The following is a 20,099-nucleotide window of genomic DNA, read 5'->3' as shown; positions in this document are numbered from 1 at the left end:
CTGGCAGCACACTCCCTCTCTCTGTGTGTGATGTCTACAGTTCTTTATGTAGTGTAGACAACCCTGTCTGTAGTGTAGCTGGCAAAAGCGAGCTCATCCTCATTCTGTAGGCTGTGTTCACTGCTGATTGTTCTCCTTTGCTGGCAGAAACTTTTAAGATTTCATGTTCTCATTTATTAATTCCTGAGGCTGTTTCCCTTGTTATTAGAAACAGTTCAGAGAGTACTTGCCTCTGTGTATATATTGAATTATATTTATTGCCTAACCTTCCTTGTACAGGTTAGACCTTTAAAATGCTTACTTAGCTGATCACTGATTTCCAGCAGTCTAAAAGCTAAGCATGAAATAGCATCTAGCAGCAGATTTTACCTGTGTTGCTGAGAGCTGCCTACCTATGGTCTCCCAGGGTTTGGTCAACGACTTAAGATTATGAACTCTTCGTTTCATAAGAATATAATCTTAATGTATCTGCCTCTGTGGTGGAACATATCTTTATGGGCAGCCAAAATCCATGTTCCTGGACAGTGGTCATTCCTGTTTGACTCAAGACAAACCATTTCTTTGAAGTGGGAGCTGTGTTTTGGGTCAGTATAGGTCTTTCCTTTGGCTTTTTACAAATATAGTTTCTCTGTCTTGGGGCTTCCGTTTTCTTCTGGAGAAGTTTGCAGATGTTTGCTCCATGTTCCTCTACACCCTGTCAGCTGAGTCAGTTTGGAATGCTTCTTCTCTTTTATGTGGAGAGTAAATTTAAGTACTCTGTCTCTTGTACTCATGGGTTCTTACTGGTTCTGTTTGTCTTTTGTATAGATCTGGGACAAAAGGGTGGAAGTTCAGCTTGAATGACTTCCATTTGACCATAGCAACTTCAATAATGAAGGTCTGCTTCATTAACTTTAAATGGAGATGATGCATTCCATAGAAGCCCATTGTAAAATTAAATGAAATGCAGTTGATGAATCATTATAGTTTCTGAAAAATGGATTGTTATCAAAAAGGTAGTGTTGGATTGCATCTGTGATTGAGAACAGTGATGTGGCAGTATGGATGCTAGGCTGCTTTTCTTTGAAGAAGAGTACTGGTTGGGTGGTAGCCCAGTGGTAGAGCACTTGCCTGGCATGTATGATGTCCTAGGTTCAGTCCCCAGTAACACACATGCATGCATGCACACGTGTGTACACACACATAGGCACATGCACTCATACATGTACATGTACTACACACTTATGTACACACATTGAGAGACTGTTGAACTTGAAAACTTATGCTAGTTGTTGAGATTTTTTTTTTTTCATTGAGTGTTAGTTTAGCAAAGGGAATGACAGAGACACTTAATACATGGGACATAGCATGATGTTAGCTCTGACAACACACCCAGGGATGGTGCCCAGACCCCTCATTGTACAGACAACTATGTTTTCCGAAAGTCACTAGTCACTTTCTAGAACTTTGGTGACTATAAAGTTATGTAATATATCTTAGAGATGTAGATTTTTGGCTAATAGTAATATTCTAGGTTATTTTCTTATCAAGCTGAATGTAGTGATTGGTTGGGTGTTAGACAGCCTTTGCTGTGGGATGACTGTGAATATGTGTTGCTACCATTGATTAATAAAGAAGCTGCTATGGCCTGTGGTGAGGCAGAATAGTGCCAGGCGGGGAATCTAAGCAGAGAGACAAGGAGAAGAAGGTAGGATCAGAGGAGATGCTCAGCGCTGTCTGAGAAACAAGATGTAATGGAACAGGTAAAGCCACAAGACATGTGGCGATACATAGATCAATAGAAATGGGTTAATTTAAGATGAGTGAGCTAGTTAGTAATAAGCCTGAGCCATAGACCAAACAGTTTGTAATTAATATAAACCTCTGTGTGTTTATTTGGGACCAAACGGCCAAGACACAGGAAAACTTCTAGCTACAAGCCTTGGTCATTTAGTCACCCAATGTTATGTAAGACTTTTTGTTTTGTTTTGTTTTTGCTTGTTTGTTTGCTTGTTTGTACAATGGTTTGTCTCGGGTGAAGGTAGCTTAGTTTTGAGAAAAACAAAAGGTGATGTCTTAATTACTTTCCTCTTTCTTTGAAAAGAGAGACAGCATAATCAAGGCAATTTACAAAAGAAAGTATTTAGTTGGGGGCTTGGTTACAGTTTCAGAGGGTAAGTCTATGACCATCATGGCCAGGAACCTAATAACAGTCAGGCAGGCATGGGACTGGAGTAGTAGCTGAGAGATTATATCTGATCTGCAGGTTGGAGGCTGAGAGAGAGGGGGGGGGTGAGAGGGAGGGAGGGAGGGAGGAAGGAAGAGAGATTGAGATTTTGGGCCAGAAATGGGCTTTTGAAACCTCAAAGCACACTTCCAGTGACACACCTCCTCCAACAAGGCCACACCTGATCCTTCCCAAAACAGTTCAACCAACAAGGGACAGAGCATTGAAACATGAGCCTTTGGAGGCTATTCCCATTCGCATCACCACAGGTGATTTGTAAACCGTGGCCCGACATTATCCTAGATGACACACACTGTAACAAGACTACTTAGCTCTCTGTTTTTACCTTTAACTAGGTACCAGCTGGAGGATGAGTCTGCCCATTTGGATGAAATGCCACTGATGATGTCTGAAGAAGGGTTTGAGAATGATGAAAGTGATTACCACACATTACCTCGAGCCAGGCTCACACGAAGAAAAAGAGGACTAGAGTGGTTTGTCTGTGGTGGTTGGAAGTTCCTCTGTACCAGGTTCGTCATCTGTTGCTACCTGATTATCATGTGCACAAAGAGTATGTATAGAAATTCAGTTGCTTAGATGTATCAGTATATGTTGGTATGAAATCTAAAGAAAATGTCCTCATTATGGAGTGTACTGACAACATTAATCCACACCAGAGGATGCTGATCTGAAAAGGAGAACACAATTTATTATTTTGTGTGAAATGTTAATGTTGAAAACCTGGAGAAAATTAATAATTTTGTTGCTGATGTATAGTATAATTAATTCTATTTGCTGTATCAATGTAAATGACAAATCCTTTTCTAGATATGAACTTTAAAATTATAATTTAGAAACAATGTAATTATGTGCATTATTCAACTTTAATGCTTTGACTGAGAATAAGATTCTTCTGTTTCCCCAGCAAATCACCAAGTTAAAACCTTCAGATTTCCAAGTGTTTTCCTAGTGCAATGTTAACCTGCTCTGACTGCCTTACTGGAGCCTGGTAGAGGAAAGTGCAGATGCCACCGAGTCCCCTGGCACTCCAGGGACAGGCTGGCACATCCAACAGATGAGTGATTCCCTGGAGCTAAGCAGAGCCTGTCAAATGATTAACGGCTTTTACTGTCTCTCTGTAGTTCAATATTTATGTCAGGACTTTTGCCGCCCTTGGATTTTTAACCTTGGTCCATGAAGGAGGGTAAAGCTTGTAGAACAAACAAATTTATCTTGACTGTCTTTCTTGTCATTATCCCTTTAGAACTTGTCTGTGACTTACAGAAAAAAAATCTAGGTTAAATAGCCAGAATCCCAATATACTTGGAATATTTTTTTGTGGGTACATATTTAATTATAGATTACCTTCTTCAGCAGATCAGGGACTGTGGGTTTTTATTGTTGCTGTTTTGTAGGTATCACTTTGGATAATTTTTGCTTTTTAAGAGCTTTATTTATTGTTGTTGTTGTTATTATTATTATTATTATTATTATTGAGACAGGGTTTTTCTGTGTAGCCCTGGCTGTCCTGGAACTCACTGTGTAGCCCAGGCTGCCCGCGAACTCACAGAGATCCGCCTGCCTCTGCCCCTGAGTGCTGGGATTAAAGCCATGCACCACCACCAGTTGCTTGATGACTTAATTTTTAAGTTTACCCCAGCATGAACTTTCTTACAACCATCATCCTGTGGTTTGTCTAACGTGTGAGGTCAGTAGTGAGCACTGTTTAACATTCCTGGTAACAGAAGTTTATAACTCTCTTTACAAAATGAATGTTGCTAGATTGTTAGTTTTTTTTTTCCCTTTCAAGGATTATTTGAAAACTTTTGGTGTCTTCTTTGTCTGTTTTCTTTTACTTTTAATTGTTTCCCTTGAATTAAATTTAAATCTATAGGACATGTAATAAATGTACAGATGACTCCAGGGTGACTTTTGCTTTTTTTTTTTTTTTTGGTTGTTGTTCTTAAACATTTGATCACATTTAAACATTTGGCCACATTTAGTTTTTCCTTTTCTTGCTGTTATTTTGAATCATTTGAACTGTGTTACTTCATTTCTTCTTAAATCTCAATTCTTCAGTATTCCTTTTTCTTTTCAGTGTTTTGTTTTGTTTTTTTTCGAGACAGGGTTTCTCTGTGTAGTTTTGGTGCCTGTCCTGGATCTTGCTCTGTAGACCAGGCTGGCCTTGAACTCACAGAGATCTGCCTGGCTCTGCCTCCCAAGTGCTGGGTTAAAGGCGTGCACCACCACCACCCAGTTGTTTTTTCAGTATTCTTAAGAAAAGGGTACTTTCTTATGTAGTCACAGTCCAGTAACAAAATTAATGAAATTTAACATTGTTTCAATACTTTGTGTATAGTCATAAGTTCATATTCATTGCTATCTGTTTTTGAGCAGTGTTCTTTGTGGTCCATTTCTCTCAGTCCTTGGAATCCTTGTTGTAGCATCTAGGTGGTTTGGCTTTCCACTCTTGATTTCATCTGGGCCAGTTATTTAGTTCTGATCTTTTGACTCTAGGAATTTTGAGGAATACAAGTAAGTTGTATAGAATGCTTCAAGTCTTGGTTTGCCTTTCGTAGGTTATTTTGAGGCAGTATATACTCTGTAGTTCAGGTTGAACATCTAGAAACCACGCTGAGGCCCAGACTTGCCTTGAACTTGTGGCCATCCTTTGTTCTCAGCCTCCTGAGTGCTGAATTTACAAGCATAAGCCACCATGCTCAGCTGTTTGATTTCCTTTTTTGTTGTTGTTTTTTGAGACAGGGTCTTTTTTTTTTTTTTTTAAAAATCTCAGGCTAGCTTCCAACTCACTGTGTAGCCAAGGATAGCCTTCCATTTCTGATCCTTCTCCTATATTTCAAATGCTGCCATTATAGGCCTGTACTACCACATCTAGATTTAGCAGTGGTGGGCATCTGTCTTAGGATTTGTATTGCTGTGAAGAAACACCACGACTACGACAACTCTTATAAAGGAAAACATTTGATTGGGATGGCTTAGAATTCAGAGGTTTAGTCCATTATCATCATGGTTGGACATGGTGGCATGCAAGCAGATGTGGTGCTGGAGAAGTAGCTGAGAATCCTACCTCTTGACCCCGCAGGCAACAGGAAGTAAACTGATTGTCACACATACCAAGACTTGAGCAAAGGAGACTTCAGAGCCCACTGCCACAGTGACACACTTCCTCCAACAAGGCCACAGCTACTCCAACAAAGTCACACCATAGCATCTAATTCCAGGCTTTGTGCAAGTTCTCAACCAACTTAACTACATCCTCAGCTCTTCGTATCATTATATCTAGGTTGACTGAGTGTTCTCAGTGGAATACTATATGAGTCATGAGTCATGCTTTGTTCCTGTCAGCAGGATGTTTGATTCTTGTTTTGTTGATTTCTGGTTCTCTCTCTCTCTTTTTTTTTTTTTTTTTTGCTTTTTTTCCCTCTTACAGAATATTTTCTGATGTTCATTCAAAAAGTGAGTTCAGTTTCCATGAGTTTATATGCCTTCTGTTGTTTCTTTAGTGGATAGCCAGCCAGTATTAGTCCAGGGTGGTCAATAGGAGGCAAGGGGTTATTTCAGTTTTTTTTTAATTTGTGTTGAGACATGCTTTGCGTTCAAGTATGTGGTCAATTTTGGAGAAAGTAACATGAGCTGCTGAGAGTAAAGTATAATCTTTTGAGTTTGGGTGAATTGTAAATAGCTGCTAGGTCCATTTAATTTATGATGCCATTTAGCTTTAGCTTTTCTCTGTTTAATTTTTGTCTGAATGACCTGTTTTGTTGGCAAGATCGAGGTATCAAAGTCATTCACTATCACTGTGTGAAGGTCAATATGTGATTTTAGCTGTAGTAGTATTTCTTTTATGAACTTGGGTGCCCTTGTGTTTGATGCCTAGAGGTCTAGAATTACAAGGTCCTCTGGTGGATTGTTGCTCTGATGCGTATGTAGTGTCCTTCCTATCCTGATTAGTTTTGGTTTGAAGTTTATTTTGTCAGATACTAAAATGGCTGTACCTGTTTGCTGCTTTGGTCCATTTGCACGCAGTATCTTTTTTCGTCCTTTTACCTTGAGGTGATGTCTGTCCTTGATGGTAAGGTGTGTTTCTTGGATTCAGCAGAATAGCTCCTATTTTCTAAACCAGTCTGTTAGTCTGTCCTTTTTTTTCTATATATGGGGGTTGATATTATTAATATTGAGAGTTATCAATGAGGAGTGTTTCCTGTTATTTTATTATGATCCCCTCCCAACCCCCTTGATTTACTAGTCTGAGATTATTCTTATTTTTCTTGGGTGTAGTTAACCTCTTTAGACTGAACCTCTTTCTGACATGCTCTGTAGAACTGGATTGCTAGATAGATACTGTTTAAATTTCGTTTTATCTTGGGATGTTTTTCTTTCTCCATCTATTGTGATTGATAGTTTTGCTGGGTATAGTAGTCTGGACTGGTATTTGTGGTCACTCAGAGTTTATGGAACATTTATCTAGGCCCTCTGGCTTTCTGAGTCTTCTGAATGTTTTCATTATTTAGTCTTTTTTTTTTATTGTAGGTTTTAATGTTCTTTTTTTGTTTTGTTTTGTTCTTTGTTTTTTTTTTTTTTTTTTTTTTGAGACAGGGTTTCTCTGTGTAGCTTTGTGCCTTTCCTGGAACTCACTTTGTAGCACAGGCTAGCCTTAAACTCACAGAATCCCAGCATATGGGAGGCAGAGGCAGGCGGATCTCTGTGAGTTCGAGACCAGGCTGGTCTACAGATCCAGGACAGGCACCAAAACTACACAGAGAAACCCTGTCTCGAAAATAAACAAACAAAAGAGAGAGAGAGAGAGAAAGAAGGGTTTGCTATTTCCTGTAAGTTTTTTAGGTGATGTTCTATTTGTTGGACTATTGTCACTTCTTTTCATTTCCCTGCATTAGTTTTGTGGGCTCACGAAGTTGCTGTTTTGGACTTGGTTGCTTCTTTCCTAAGTCCGGTTTGTTTATCTGTAGTTCTGTGGCCTTTCATCTCCTCATTTAGAGTATTGCACTACGAACTTTCTGGAGTGCTGACTTGGTTGTTATGAGTTGCCTTAACTTGTGTTTCTCTTCAAATGCCCTTATTTCTCCATTAGTGTTGAAAGGCTGCTTTGCAGCTGTCTGTGTTCTTGGTTCAGTCATTTCCTCTTAGCACATGGAGTAGTTCATGTTAAACTCTTCTGGCTTTTGTGCTTGCTTGTCAAAAGTCTGGTAGTTCTATTATTTCTGCCTTTGTATGTGAGTTCTTCTCTTTCTCATGCTGATTTTAGGATTTTTCTTAACTTTATATTTCTGACATCCTGACTAGTATGTCGTGGAGAGATTTTTTACTGGTTGTGTCTGTGTTCTATTACCTCCTCTGTCTGGAAGCCTAGTTTCTGTAAATTTGGTAATTCTATTCCATTCAATTTTTCTTCAGCTCCATGAATTCTCAGGTTTGGCCTCTTGAATGCATCACACACTTTGGAAACAGCATTCTTGATCCTTGTTCCCTTATATATGTCTCGGTATTATTTTGTCCTCCCTTCCTGAAATTTGTTGTTCTTCATGGTCTTGTCTGTTAATGATAATGTCTGTTGTGGTTTTTTATTTGATTGACATCTCCTTTATTTTAGTTATTTCTGTTTGTTTTCCAATGTTTCAATCTTCTTGTTATTTTTCCTCCATATTTTGAACTTCAGTTTCAATTTATTGTTATGTTCACTTGGGAGATTGTCTTGTTAAGGTCTTGGACAGATTTTCTTAATTCCTGCATCTGTTTGTTTGATAATTATTTCTTTGAACAATAAAACTTAAATTCTTTCTCAGATATTTCAGCTCTCTGATTTTGGATTCCCTTCTAGAGGAGGTTCAGTTGGTGATGAGTCTGGGTGGTGGTTGTGTTATATTTTTTGTGTTGACTTTGTCATGTTTTATGAATTCGTTGGAGTGGGTTTGTTTTGACTGTTTTCAAACCTTTTAAGATATCCTCTTTCCTGTGTCTCTTCCTAGAGGAATGTCTGCATGAAGTTAATCTAGGGGGACTGATAAAACTTGGTGTTCATTGTGGTATAGATTGCTGAAGTGGTCCTCTCTTGGCTGTGTGCCAACAGGACCAAGGCTGGGACTGGATACTTAACACCATGATAATCAGATAGAAAGAAAGTCTGGGTCATCCTTTGGAGTCTATGCATGTGCTGGAGACAGGGTACAAAAAGCTTCATGCCCAGTGAAGTCTGTCTACTTTCTGGGGATGATGGTTAGAGCCGCAGGCCCAAAGTGACCTCTGGGGTCACAGCAGTACAGGTTCTGGTTCCTGCTAGAACCTCAGAGATGAGAACCTCATAACAATAGTGAGATCAGAGACCACTGAAACCAATGTTCCAGACTCCCAGGGGACCCTGGGCACACTGGAAGCGAGCCCCAGACTCTGCACTGACCTGTGAGAACCACTGGACTGAAGTCCTGGCTGCAGTTTGGTTCCACAGAAACTGGAGGCACTGGTTCTCTCCAGTTCTGCAGAAGCCAGGCCTGAACACTCTGTCTTGACATAGTGGTAAATATACTAGTAAATACATTTTTCAATTTTTCTTCTCCTTTACAGCTTTAAAAAAAATAGAATATATAGCTGTGTTTAGATTTAATTTGTAATATGGTGCTTTCTTCATGGAAAATATTAAGAATATATTTGAAAATGTATATGTCATCGGAAAAAGGGCCCAGGTTTAAGGATATTGAAATAGCTCAATAAAAATCTAAAGATGTGCTTATAAAGTCCTTTATATAAATAAACTGTGATCCCATGGGAAAAGCTAATAGCTTGATAGTTAGTGGATATGGCATTAGTGCATGTCCCATTGCCTTGTGGGATGTGTGAACTGAGATCCTTACCATTTTGTTGTTTGGTTAGGATCTCCTCCAGAACTAACACTGTCCTTAGAGAGTCAAGTTACGTATTTAGCAATCAGCATGGACCTAATTCTTTATTGCTTATATATTTTCAGTTTTGAATGTTTGTATTTGTTTTCTGAATGCCAAGCGTTCTTATATTCAGAATTATTGTAGCTACTTATAGTGGTTCTCACAGCAGATGTATAAAATTAATTGCAGGAAGAAAATTTTAGGGAATATTTCAATACAATTAGATTAGAACTAAGATTAGTGAGTTCTAAGTGTTTTGATACGTTGTTGCTTGTTCATCCTGTGAGTATTTAAGGCTCATTTTAAGATTACTTTCAGTATCAGGGGCTGAGAAGGTAGGTACTTCATGGCTCAAAACCGGTTTCTTCAAATTTCTTATTTGACAAAATTTCTAACCTGAAGACTTGCTGAAAATCTTGCTGAAATGATTATTATTATGGTTATTTTTTCCAATTTTTAATTTCTTTCATGTGAGTGAATAAAGCTTCCTGTAGACTCCTGTGAGGGGCATTGATCTATCTATTTCTCTGATCTGGGCTGATGATCTTTCTCACGAGATTTACATTTCACTTGTTATCAACAATTACTTTGTCTCTAGAAAACTGGAGCCAAGAATGGCATTTCCATATGAAGGGAGGAGAAGGGGGATATCAGATGCTGGGATTATTCCTGGTTCTAAATGGCTCCTGTAGTTTGAGTTAATCTGTAAAACATTTGGGGTGTAGAAGCATGGGAAACTGCTCATCTTGTAAGATGATGTGAATACTATGTTGTTTTGGTCATAGTAACCAAAGATACTTACAATAAGTATAATAGTCTAACTTGTGGGAAATAATGGGAAAAAAGTGGTCTGTATTTTGACAATTATTTAATTATGAATAAATTTAAAAGATAGATTCTTGATATATAAATATATTTTATTTAATGCTAGAACACTGCTTTGATTGTAGAGGTATTTATGAAAAGCTGATTCCAAAACATTTTAAGGAAAAGTTTAATTTGTTCATCGCTGGATTTACTTACTAGATTTTACAGCATAAGGCATTGTATGAGTCTGAAAGTGTTCTCTATATAGTCAATAATTTAGGGTACATAGAAATGTTATTAAGGAAATACCCAGTTACTTCTTCTGGAGACCCCTTCCCTCCATCCCTCTCTTTCTCTTAGGTTTTTGGAGGCAGGTTTCACTGTATAGCTCTGGCTGTCTTGGAACTTTGTAGACCAAGCTGGCCTTGAACTCACAGATCTGCCTGCCTCTGCCACCTGAGTGCTAGGATTAAAGGCATGTGTCACCACCACCCTTGAGACTTCTCTTTGGTTATCCCTCTTATTTTTCAGTGTTTTCTGATGTTTTGCTTACATTACTTTGCCCTAAAAAATTGTCCATAATTTAATTTTTTCCCCTTAGTTCTATAAGTCAATAAGGTTCACATATACTTTTTGGTGGGAGTTAGGGTTTCATATTGTAACACAAACTGGCCCAGAACTCACTGTGTTCCACAGTCTGGCTTGTACTTTGGTATCCGTCGTCCTGTCTCAATCTCCAAAGTGCTGGGATTACAAGTATGACTCACCATACCCAGCTATTTTAGATACTTTCTAAAAAATATTTTTGAGGCTTATGCCCTTTCCTCTGAGCACTGAAGTCATGTGTGATTCAGTGAGATTTGTCAGGAAGCTTCAGTCTTTGCACACCTCCAGCCCATCATGAGTACATTTGTTCAGTTCTGTGTAGTAGTGGGACTTGATAGTTGCTCTCTAAAAACTAGATAATTCTGTCTGTACACAATGACATGATCAGCAATGACACATTTCCTAAATTTTTAATGTATTTTTCAAATGCTTAGCTTTATGTATGTACTGTTTTAACTTAGATCTGTCTCTGTATATTTATATATCAGATTAATTATTTGTTGCAGAACAAAACTTTGTAACAATGCATTTCTGAGGAATTGCTGCTGAATTTTGAATGCTGAAAAGAAGTGTGTTCATAAGTAGCTGTATTCACTTGAGGTATCTGACCCCGTAGTTGGTGTTCTGTAGGACTCATTATAGTAATGGAACTTCTTATCTCTGATGTAACCAAGGTGGCTGTTGAACTCTTGAAGCATAGCTGAAGATCTGAGTTGTCAGTTTCAATTAATTAAAATGTTCATCTGTGGCTACTGGATTTTGTATTGGATTGTCAGTGGGAGGTCTTCTTGTACCAGAGTCAATATTCAAGAATCGTGACTTTATAATAGAATGTTAAAAAGCACAGGGTAATGACAGGCTAGCATTAGATAATGGCCAAGGAATACAAACAATCAATATTGATTTTAAATATGTCGAATTAATTTAGACCTTTTAAAAAAGGCATATACCATGTATGTATATCTTTTGTTTCATGCAGTTGCTGTGATTGGCTGATAAATGTTTGTCAAAGAAAGAAAGAACTAAAAGCTCGAACAGTATGGCTTGGATGTCCAGAGAAGTGTGAAGAAAAACATCCTAGGAATGCTATAAAAAATCAGAAATACAATGTATTTACCTTTATACCTGGGGTAAGACCATCATCTTCAGTATCATTTGTATGTCTGAGATTGCTACCTTTTTTTGCCTTCTGAAAAAGCATGTGGAGACTGGTTGTTGATGGCACTGTTTGTTCATACTGGGACCTTCCTGGTTCATACCTTCCCATTTCAAGTGGTTACTCAAGACTTCCTTTGCATTTTCCTGGCTCTATCTACTTAAGAAAATATACAGTTTGATTATTACTTTCAGTTTTTTATAAACATTTATGTTATGGGAATATAAACGTATAGAAATACTAAAGAAAAGATAAATGATCAGGAAAAACATTGTAATTTTTGGGGACACTTGAAATTTGTTTGGAAGTAAAAGTAGAATGTAATATTGAACTCTGCCAAGGAATTTATAAAGGAAGTACATAATTTGTTCACATTAACAATATTTCTATGTATTTATTTATAGATGCCCTTTTCTTTCTTTCTTTTTTTTTTTCCAAGACAGGGTTTCTCTTGTGTAGCTTTGCGCCTTTCCTGGAACTCACTTGGTAGCCCAGGCTGGCCTCGAACTCACAGAGATCCGCCTGCCTCTGCCTCCCGAGTGCTGGGATTAAAGGCGTGCGCCACCACCGCCCGGCCTAGATGCCCTTTTCTATATCAAGCTGTTAATCTCAGGCCTTGTTACATTAACTCATTAGTTATCTTTAATTGAATATATTATTAAATTTAAATACTGAAGCTTAAATATCTTAATTTTTTGGTACTGATTATTTTGATTAAATTATAAAACTGGATTTATTATGAATTTGTAATAATGGGTTAAATTTTGCTTTCTATATATCATTTCCTATTTTAATAGATTCTTGTTTCTTTATGAATGTAAAGGCAGCTGATATTGATTATATGTCTTTTTTATTTTACAGGAATTTGTTTTCTTTCTAATCATTGATTCTTAGCTGATAAATCAACGTGGTTGATCTGTAGAAAAAAATTCAATCATATAGCTTACATTTCTGAAATAAAATGTTGGCAAAGTTTAGCTGTTGGTTTTTTATTTTCTAAGAAAGCTCTTGATTATGTGAAATAAAAGTTGCTTTACCTTGTATGTTTATTTAAGTAGCTATGCTGAGTTTCTTTTGAACCATAATGGTCCTCTCCATCCCTGGTCCACAGCCATTCATTAATAGGCTTAATATATACTGTGCTTCTTAATTAAAATGCGGGATTAATGACTCCATAATCAAAAGACTGATCTCTTATCAGGACAGTAAAACATAAATCATTTTTCAGTCAGATAAATATTCTCCAGTTATTGAGCAAAGTCACCGTTTCCTCCTTAAGTATAAAGTATTAAATACAAAGTGTCTAAGGATGGTGCATTGTCCTAAAGGTCACCAAAGTCACTGAGTATATTGTAAAGTATTTGGTCATATTTAAAGCCAGTAGTGTAGCTCAACTTTGATGAGTATAGATTCCCACAGCCATTGGCTGCCTGCTGAGAATACCTGTTGATGGCTCTGCACAATGCTTGGTTACTGTGTGCATGATTTTCTTCTTTATCAAGTCTCTGAAATTAGTCTTTTCATCTAAAACGTAGTATTTCAGAAACATTTAGTAATTACACAGTAGGAATTCTATGCCATTTTTAGCACAAATGGCAATTTCTGAATTGCTAATAGATATAATTTGTGCTGAGATTTTACAGAAATTGCTGAAGAAAAAAAGCTTTCTTTCCTGCTGAGATTAATTTATGAAATAATTCAAAACATTTTTAGACAGCAATTGAGCATGATTATGGATATAAACATATTTCAAGTATAACTGTTTTTGTTACACGCAGAATTGTGTGATGATGCAGGTAACTTCAATATGCTCAAACTGGTTCTAGCTCTTTAAGCCAACATTCACCATTTAACCCATTGTTCTCTTGTTGAAATTGTTGTGTCTTCCACCTCGCACAAGGAATGGCATCCAAGGAGATTTTCGATTTACACGTTACAACTTTGCAGGCTTCCCTGAAAATACTGTTATTTGTATTATTTCTTCCTTTCTTTTCTTTCTTTTTTCTTTTTGTTTTTTTTTTATATAGAGTCTCCTGATGTAGCCCTGAGTTTCTTAGAACTTACTATGTATACCAGGCTGGTCCCTAACTTACAGAGATCTGCCTGCCTCTGTCTCCTGAGTGCTGGGATTAACATGTCTAAAATTATTTTTTGTTAACTATAACTCCAATTGCTTCTTTTTAAAATTATTTTTTAGTTTTGTTTTTTGCAATATTATGATTAAACCTAGGGCCTCATGTATTCTGGCCTACTACTATTTTCAGCTCCAGAAGACTTGATCTGAATTAAAAAGAGGGGAAAAAAAAGCAAAACCTTTCAATTTTAGCAATCTGAAAATGTATTAAATGATGAAATTTATTTGAAAATAATGTCAAAAACCAAGTACTAAAAGATACTAAAGAGTATGGAGGCTGCTGTCTTCCTGACACTGGTCTGTTATGTACATGTTTTCAAGTGCGTGGTTTTTCTACTCTGAGAGCTAGTAAGTCAAGTATTCTGTAGTCATGCTTGGATCGTTGGCCTGTTTACCTCATATTTGTAAAACTCAGTATCTGTGCTAAAAAAGCACATTGTTACTATATTTTACATATATATTTATTTTTTCCTGTTTCATAAATCCTAGACATTTAGGTTTTTCCTTTGTATGAGCTGCCTCTTGCTTAAAGCAGAAGGGTATTACCTTCTGTGATGTGCGTTTGAATGTTTTACATTTCATTCAAAAAGAAGTTAAACTTTTAGGGAAGTGTGCTTTTCATATAGTTGAAAGTCCTGATTATCTTTAACATTGTATCTTACAGTTGGGTTAATCTTAGCATACCTTTGGAAAGCCAATGTCAGAAGTAATTAATTTGTTCTGAATCAGCATATTTTCACTGATGGAAATATGTTTGCGTGCTTTGCTGAATTTAATTGATTGAAGTGTTAATACATTTTTCTTGAAGAGATTGTGCTAATTTCTGTATTTCTTTTTAGGTTTTGTATGAACAGTTCAAGTTTTTCTTGAATCTCTATTTTCTGGTAGTGTCCTGCTCACAGTTTGTACCAGCATTGAAAATTGGCTACCTCTACACCTACTGGGCTCCTCTGGTAAAACGCTTCTGTAGTTATGCTATATTGTTTAGTACTTAGCATCTAGTTTTCATAGTTGAATGAGTGGGTTCAATTGACTTTATTTTATATATGGTGTTGCTGTGCACCAGTGAACTTTGGGGAAAAGACCATGCTGAGTTTTGTGACCTAACTCCCGTGAGTCCTGCCAGTAAGAGTGCTGCCAGCACCTGGCTGCAGAGCTGCAGCTGTGTGCTCCCTCCTTCTGGAGGGTCACAGAGTCCTCTGCCTGGGGCCCTCTGCAGCTGTGTACCCCCTCCTTCTGGAGGGTCACAGAGTCCTCTGCCTGGGGCCCTCTACAGCTGTGTACCCCCTCCTTCTGGAGGGTCACAGAGTCCTCTGCCTGGGGCCCTCTGCACCTGCCCTAGGGTAGCAGTAGCCTGCCTGCCCCTGCTGCTCCTTCCTGTGCCATTTAGGTGTTGGGAATGCTGCTGGTTGGCTCTGTTGATTAGTCTCCTGACACTCGGTTGATGGTGAAAGTTCTGAGGTGTTTGGTTGCAGGGTAGTTCCTGGTTGCTCACCCAGTGTTTTTTCTATGGCTGATAATGGTGTACCTCTTTCAGATATATTCTCTCTTTATAGTTTTATATGATTTGTTGGTTGTTGTGGTTGCTATTTTTTGGTTAGATGATCAGAGGCAATACAACAGATAAAATTATCCTCTCTATGCAAGAGGGTGAAGCGCTCAGGTGTCTTCAACATGTGACTTCAGGGTTGAAGATCTGAGTGTCTGCTCTTGAGCTGATCCATGCTGACTCATGTAGGCCCTTTAACCACCTAGAGACTTCTTAGTGAGTCTGTAGAGCCAAAGGGAGAGGAGGACCCTTGTTCCAGGTCAGGTCCAGTAAAGTTATACTGAGGTGTTGCTAATGACTCCAGTCCACAAGCCATAACAGTAGGGTAGATTTGAGCAATGACAGAAGCATTCCATAATTGTATGGAATATAAATACAAAATGAATAAATGAATGCTTATTTCACTTGCTAAATCAGTGTTTTTATTGTTGTGAAGAGACACCATGACCATGGCAACTCTTACAAAGGAAAACATTAAATTGGGCCTGGCTTACTGTACAGAGGTTTAGCTCATTTTTGTCATGGCAGGAAGCATGAAGGCATGGAGGCAGACATGGTGCTGGAGAGGTAGTTGAGAGTTCTGGATCGGCAGGCTTGTCATCAGTATATTTTGAAGACCTTTCAAATGAGCTTACTATTTTGAAGGGATTTATTTTATAGAAATGTGGTGATTGGTAAGACAAAAAAATGCTTAATACTGTTTTTTAGTACATTTTAGAATAAAACTGCACAGACTGTGAAACTAGAAAGAAGTCTCTAAGAGGGGACAGAGAGGTGCTGAGGAATGTGGGGAGACCAGTAGGACACATGAGACAAGAAAGCAGAAAGGAAGCTATAGGGAGTGGGTAGAGGAGTACAGGGTGGGGTTGGGGTAGAGGATAAGTGCCCAAGAGGACAAAAAAGAAACATTTTGTTTGAAACTGAGCAGTATGCTCATGAAAAGTTTTAAAGTGCATGTAGGGTGTACACACACTTCTTTTGATCAGCTCCTTTGTATCCAGCACTACACCTGGCAGTGTTGATATTGCGAACAAAGCTGTACGAGATCCTACCCTGATAGAACTTGAATTGTCAGGGAGAAGGTAGTCTAGAAGAGATACTGGTCTAGGTCAGTGAAGAAGTGCATAGAATTGTAATTCATAGTGAAAATGCAAAACCTAAGCAAAACTCCATAGTTTTAGAATGGCCATTCTAATTCTGTGTCACTGAGAGGTAGTGTTTGGGCCTGAGCAAATGTTTGAGTGAAACCCCTAATCTAGTTTGTGTGATGTTTTTATTTGTGAGTTCATTATAATAAAGTGATTTCTAATAGTAAAAATATGGAACCTATCTTATAATTCTGAAATAAATTCCATCTGGTTAAATTTTTTAAAAATTTTCTTTAGTGAGTTTATAATTAAAGAGCCAACAGCATTCCAGAAGCTTTTTTCTTAGATTTGAAGATGATCCAATGTGCTCACTAACTCCTTTAGATTTCTGCTAAATCAAATATTAAGAGACATGTACACAGCATAAGCATTCATCCTTCTTTTCTCTCAGATGCAAACAAGTTTTGCTATTGCAAAATCAAGAAACAAAAAAAATTCATAAAAATAGCTCAATTCTCAGATCTAAATATGGCAACCAAATTCAGGGCTGAAAGAAGTGAAACAAAAAGGGCCTTTCATTCCCACTCCTCACAGTATAATGAATGAGTTTCCGACTGAGATATCGAAATACAGTTAAGTCTTCTATGCCAAGACTTAGAAAGCACTTCCAGAACAAACCTATACCTGAAATCAAGCTAACAACCTTAAAATGAAACCGGAACTGGAAATGAGTGCAGGCATGAAAACAAGGAAGTTGCCTTGGTGTACACTATGTTCTATGCATGTATAAGCACATGTATAACACGTAGGTTATAACACACACACATGCGTACACACACACACACACACACACACACACACACACACACACACACATACACAAACAAATACACACAAATTCATTCCAACTCTGGGTAAAATAACTTTGTGAAAATATGAAATAAAATCCTTCATAAAGTATCCAACTCCCTCCCTCCCTCCCTCCCTCCCTCCCTCCCTCCCTCCCTCCCCATTCTTCCATCCTTCCTTTCTTTTTTTTCCTTAGAGAACCCATTGGGAGACAGAAACAGGCAGATCTTTATGAGTTGAGGCCAGCCTTATCAACAAAAAAAAATAATAAAAATAAAACTAATGAAACCAGAGTTAATAATAAAGGCAAAGTGCAAAAGCAAAATATGACTAAATATACTTTGCTTCAGATTTTTAAGAATTTGTATTCTCAAATATCATTAACTTAAAATAAATTTTATTCTAAATGGCAAATAATATTTAAACGATGTGTAAAACTATAGAAAAAGAGGGAAGAAATAAACCTACTAAAATCATAAATATGGTTGTATTTAGTATTAGCAAATAGTCTGTTTTAAAATTTTCTTTAATGCTATATTGCCTTCATCAAAAAAATAAATAAAAATATGCCAGACATGGTGACCTGTACCTTTAATCCTAGCACTGGGAGACAGAGGCAGGCAGATCACTGTGAGATTGAGGCTAGCACAGTCTACATAGTGAGTTATAGGCTGCCCAGGGTTACATAGTGAGGCTGTCTCAAAAATAAATAAATAAAATTTTAAAGTAAACTCCTAGAAAGTATGTAGCATACATAATATTTTCTAAATGTATGTAAGGAGTTATAAAGAAACAAAATTATTTATCACAGCAATATCTAATAACAAAAATTTAGAAACAACCTATCAAGAGAATGGACATATAAGTTACAATGTAATCTTATTAAATATAGAGAATAAAGATGAAATGGATATACATGTACAAAAATGGACCAGTTTCATAAACGTATGTTAAACCTGAAAAACATGTTGCAATAGGATACAAAGTAAGGTCACTTTCATAAAATATTTTTAAAGGATGCAAGACAATAGTGTATACTATTTTAATGATATATTTCTGAGTCCTAAAAGTTACTAAGAAGTGCAGAAAATTACAATCTTGCATTCAATTCAAAGGCTGCCTCTAGTGGTCTACAGAGCAAGTTCCAGGACAGCCAGAGAAACCCTGTCTCAAAAAAAAAAAAACAAAAACAAAAACAAAAACCAAAGAAAAAAGCAGCAACAAAAAAAGAGCAAAAGAAAAGAGAAGAACAGAAAACAGTCTTCTATGGGATGATAATAAATTAGTAAGATAAAACAAAAGTGAACATGCTGGTTCGGACAGAATAAACAGAAGGAAAAGAGCCCAGGAGAAGGCCCAAGAAACCGAGACCCACTCCTTCAAACACTCAAGAATCATATGAAAACACTAAAGTGGAGGCTGTTATATATACTATATTATATATATATATATATATATAATATGTATATGATCTATAAGGTAAAAAGAAGAAAAATATAAATACAATAAAATGAAAATAAACAATAATTGGTAAAATATAAAGAAGATCCCTGATACAGCATTATGAGACAAGGAACTTCCAAAGATGGCCTTGAGTTCATTTTCTGTTGGGCATCTACTGCTGGGCACGCTGCCTACCTGTAAGAGTAGTTAGTTTCCCCAGTATGACTCACTTGAAGGAAGCTAAATTTTCATTTGCAAGTGGTTCTCAATTGGAGATGCCTTCTGGGTTAGGGTTGGGGGCGTGTATCCACGTCTTTGAGCTGTGGACCCCATCTGGTGCAGGCCTGTGCAGGCCTGTGCATGCTGCCTCAGTCTGTGAATTCACATGTGCATCGATCCGTTGACTTTGAGGGCCTTGTTTCCCTGCTGTCATCTGGCTCTTACTCCGTTTCTGCCTCTTCTTCCTTGGGGTTCCCTGAACCCTGAGGGGAAGGATTTGGTGGAGACATCCTGTTTAGGGCTGAGTGTTTCAAGGTCTCTTACTACATAATGTCTGGCTGTGAGTCTCTGTATTTGTTTCCATCTCTCCTGCATAAGGACATTTCTCTGATGATGGCTGAGGAAGGCACTGATTTATGAGTATAGCAGAATGTCATTAGGAGTCATTTTATTGCTAGTTTTTGTTTTTGTTTCTTTCTTTCTTCTTCCTCCCTTCCTCCTTCCATCTTCCCTCCCTTCTTTTCTTTTCTTTTTATTTTCAGAACCGTATTATTTGGTTTTACCCTAGGTTTCTGGGCTATCTAGTTTTAGGTTGGTCACCGAAGGAGTGTTGTTATATGGGCTCCATCTCATGGAGTGTGCCTTAAGTCAAATGAGAAATTGGTTGGTTACTCTCACAAGTTTTCTGGCACGATTGCAGTATCATCTCTTGCAGGCAGGACGCCATTGTCCATCCCAGGGTTTGTCGCTGGGTTAGCGTTCGTATTCCTCTTTTGGTAACTTTTTTGTACCAAAGTCACTAGCACATGGAGGTGAAGGCTCTGTGTAGTACCAGCTCAACCTCTCTGTGGTCAATGAGTTGTATAGATGTTTACTTCAGTCATGGGACTTGCTATCAGTTTGTGTAGAGCAACCTATAGTTTTGGCAACAGCCTGGATTATTTGGGGGTTAGAGTTATACCAAGATATTTTATATTACTTGAAGCTATTGTGAAAGGTATTGTTTCTCTGATTTCTTTTGCTGTCCATTTGTCTATTGTATGTAGGAAGGCTACTGATTTTTGTGAGTTAATTTTGTATCCTGCTAAGTTTGCTGGAAGTGTTTATCTGCTGTAGGATTCCGAGTAG

General features: G+C 37.6%; 1 protein-coding gene across 10 annotated transcripts in view; it reads left to right on the top strand.

Moving 5' to 3' along the window:
- The window catches only part of Atp9b (ATPase phospholipid transporting 9B (putative)), a 255,789-nt gene that overhangs the window by 16,197 nt on the left and 219,493 nt on the right, over positions 1-20,099 (top strand). For all 10 annotated transcript variants that reach the window (XM_028872015.2, XM_028872021.2, XM_028872020.2 and 7 more), the window contains exons 2-4: positions 2,563-2,736; positions 11,513-11,663; positions 14,663-14,776. In XM_028872015.2, coding sequence (XP_028727848.1) covers positions 2,563-2,736; positions 11,513-11,663; positions 14,663-14,776 — 439 coding nt within the window. The remainder of the gene's footprint in view (positions 1-2,562; positions 2,737-11,512; positions 11,664-14,662; positions 14,777-20,099) is intronic.

This window comes from Peromyscus leucopus, chromosome 19 (genome assembly GCF_004664715.2).
Source record: "Peromyscus leucopus breed LL Stock chromosome 19, UCI_PerLeu_2.1, whole genome shotgun sequence".
Taxonomy (NCBI): Eukaryota; Metazoa; Chordata; class Mammalia; order Rodentia; family Cricetidae; genus Peromyscus; species Peromyscus leucopus.
This window is presented reverse-complemented; position numbering and strand designations above follow the sequence as displayed.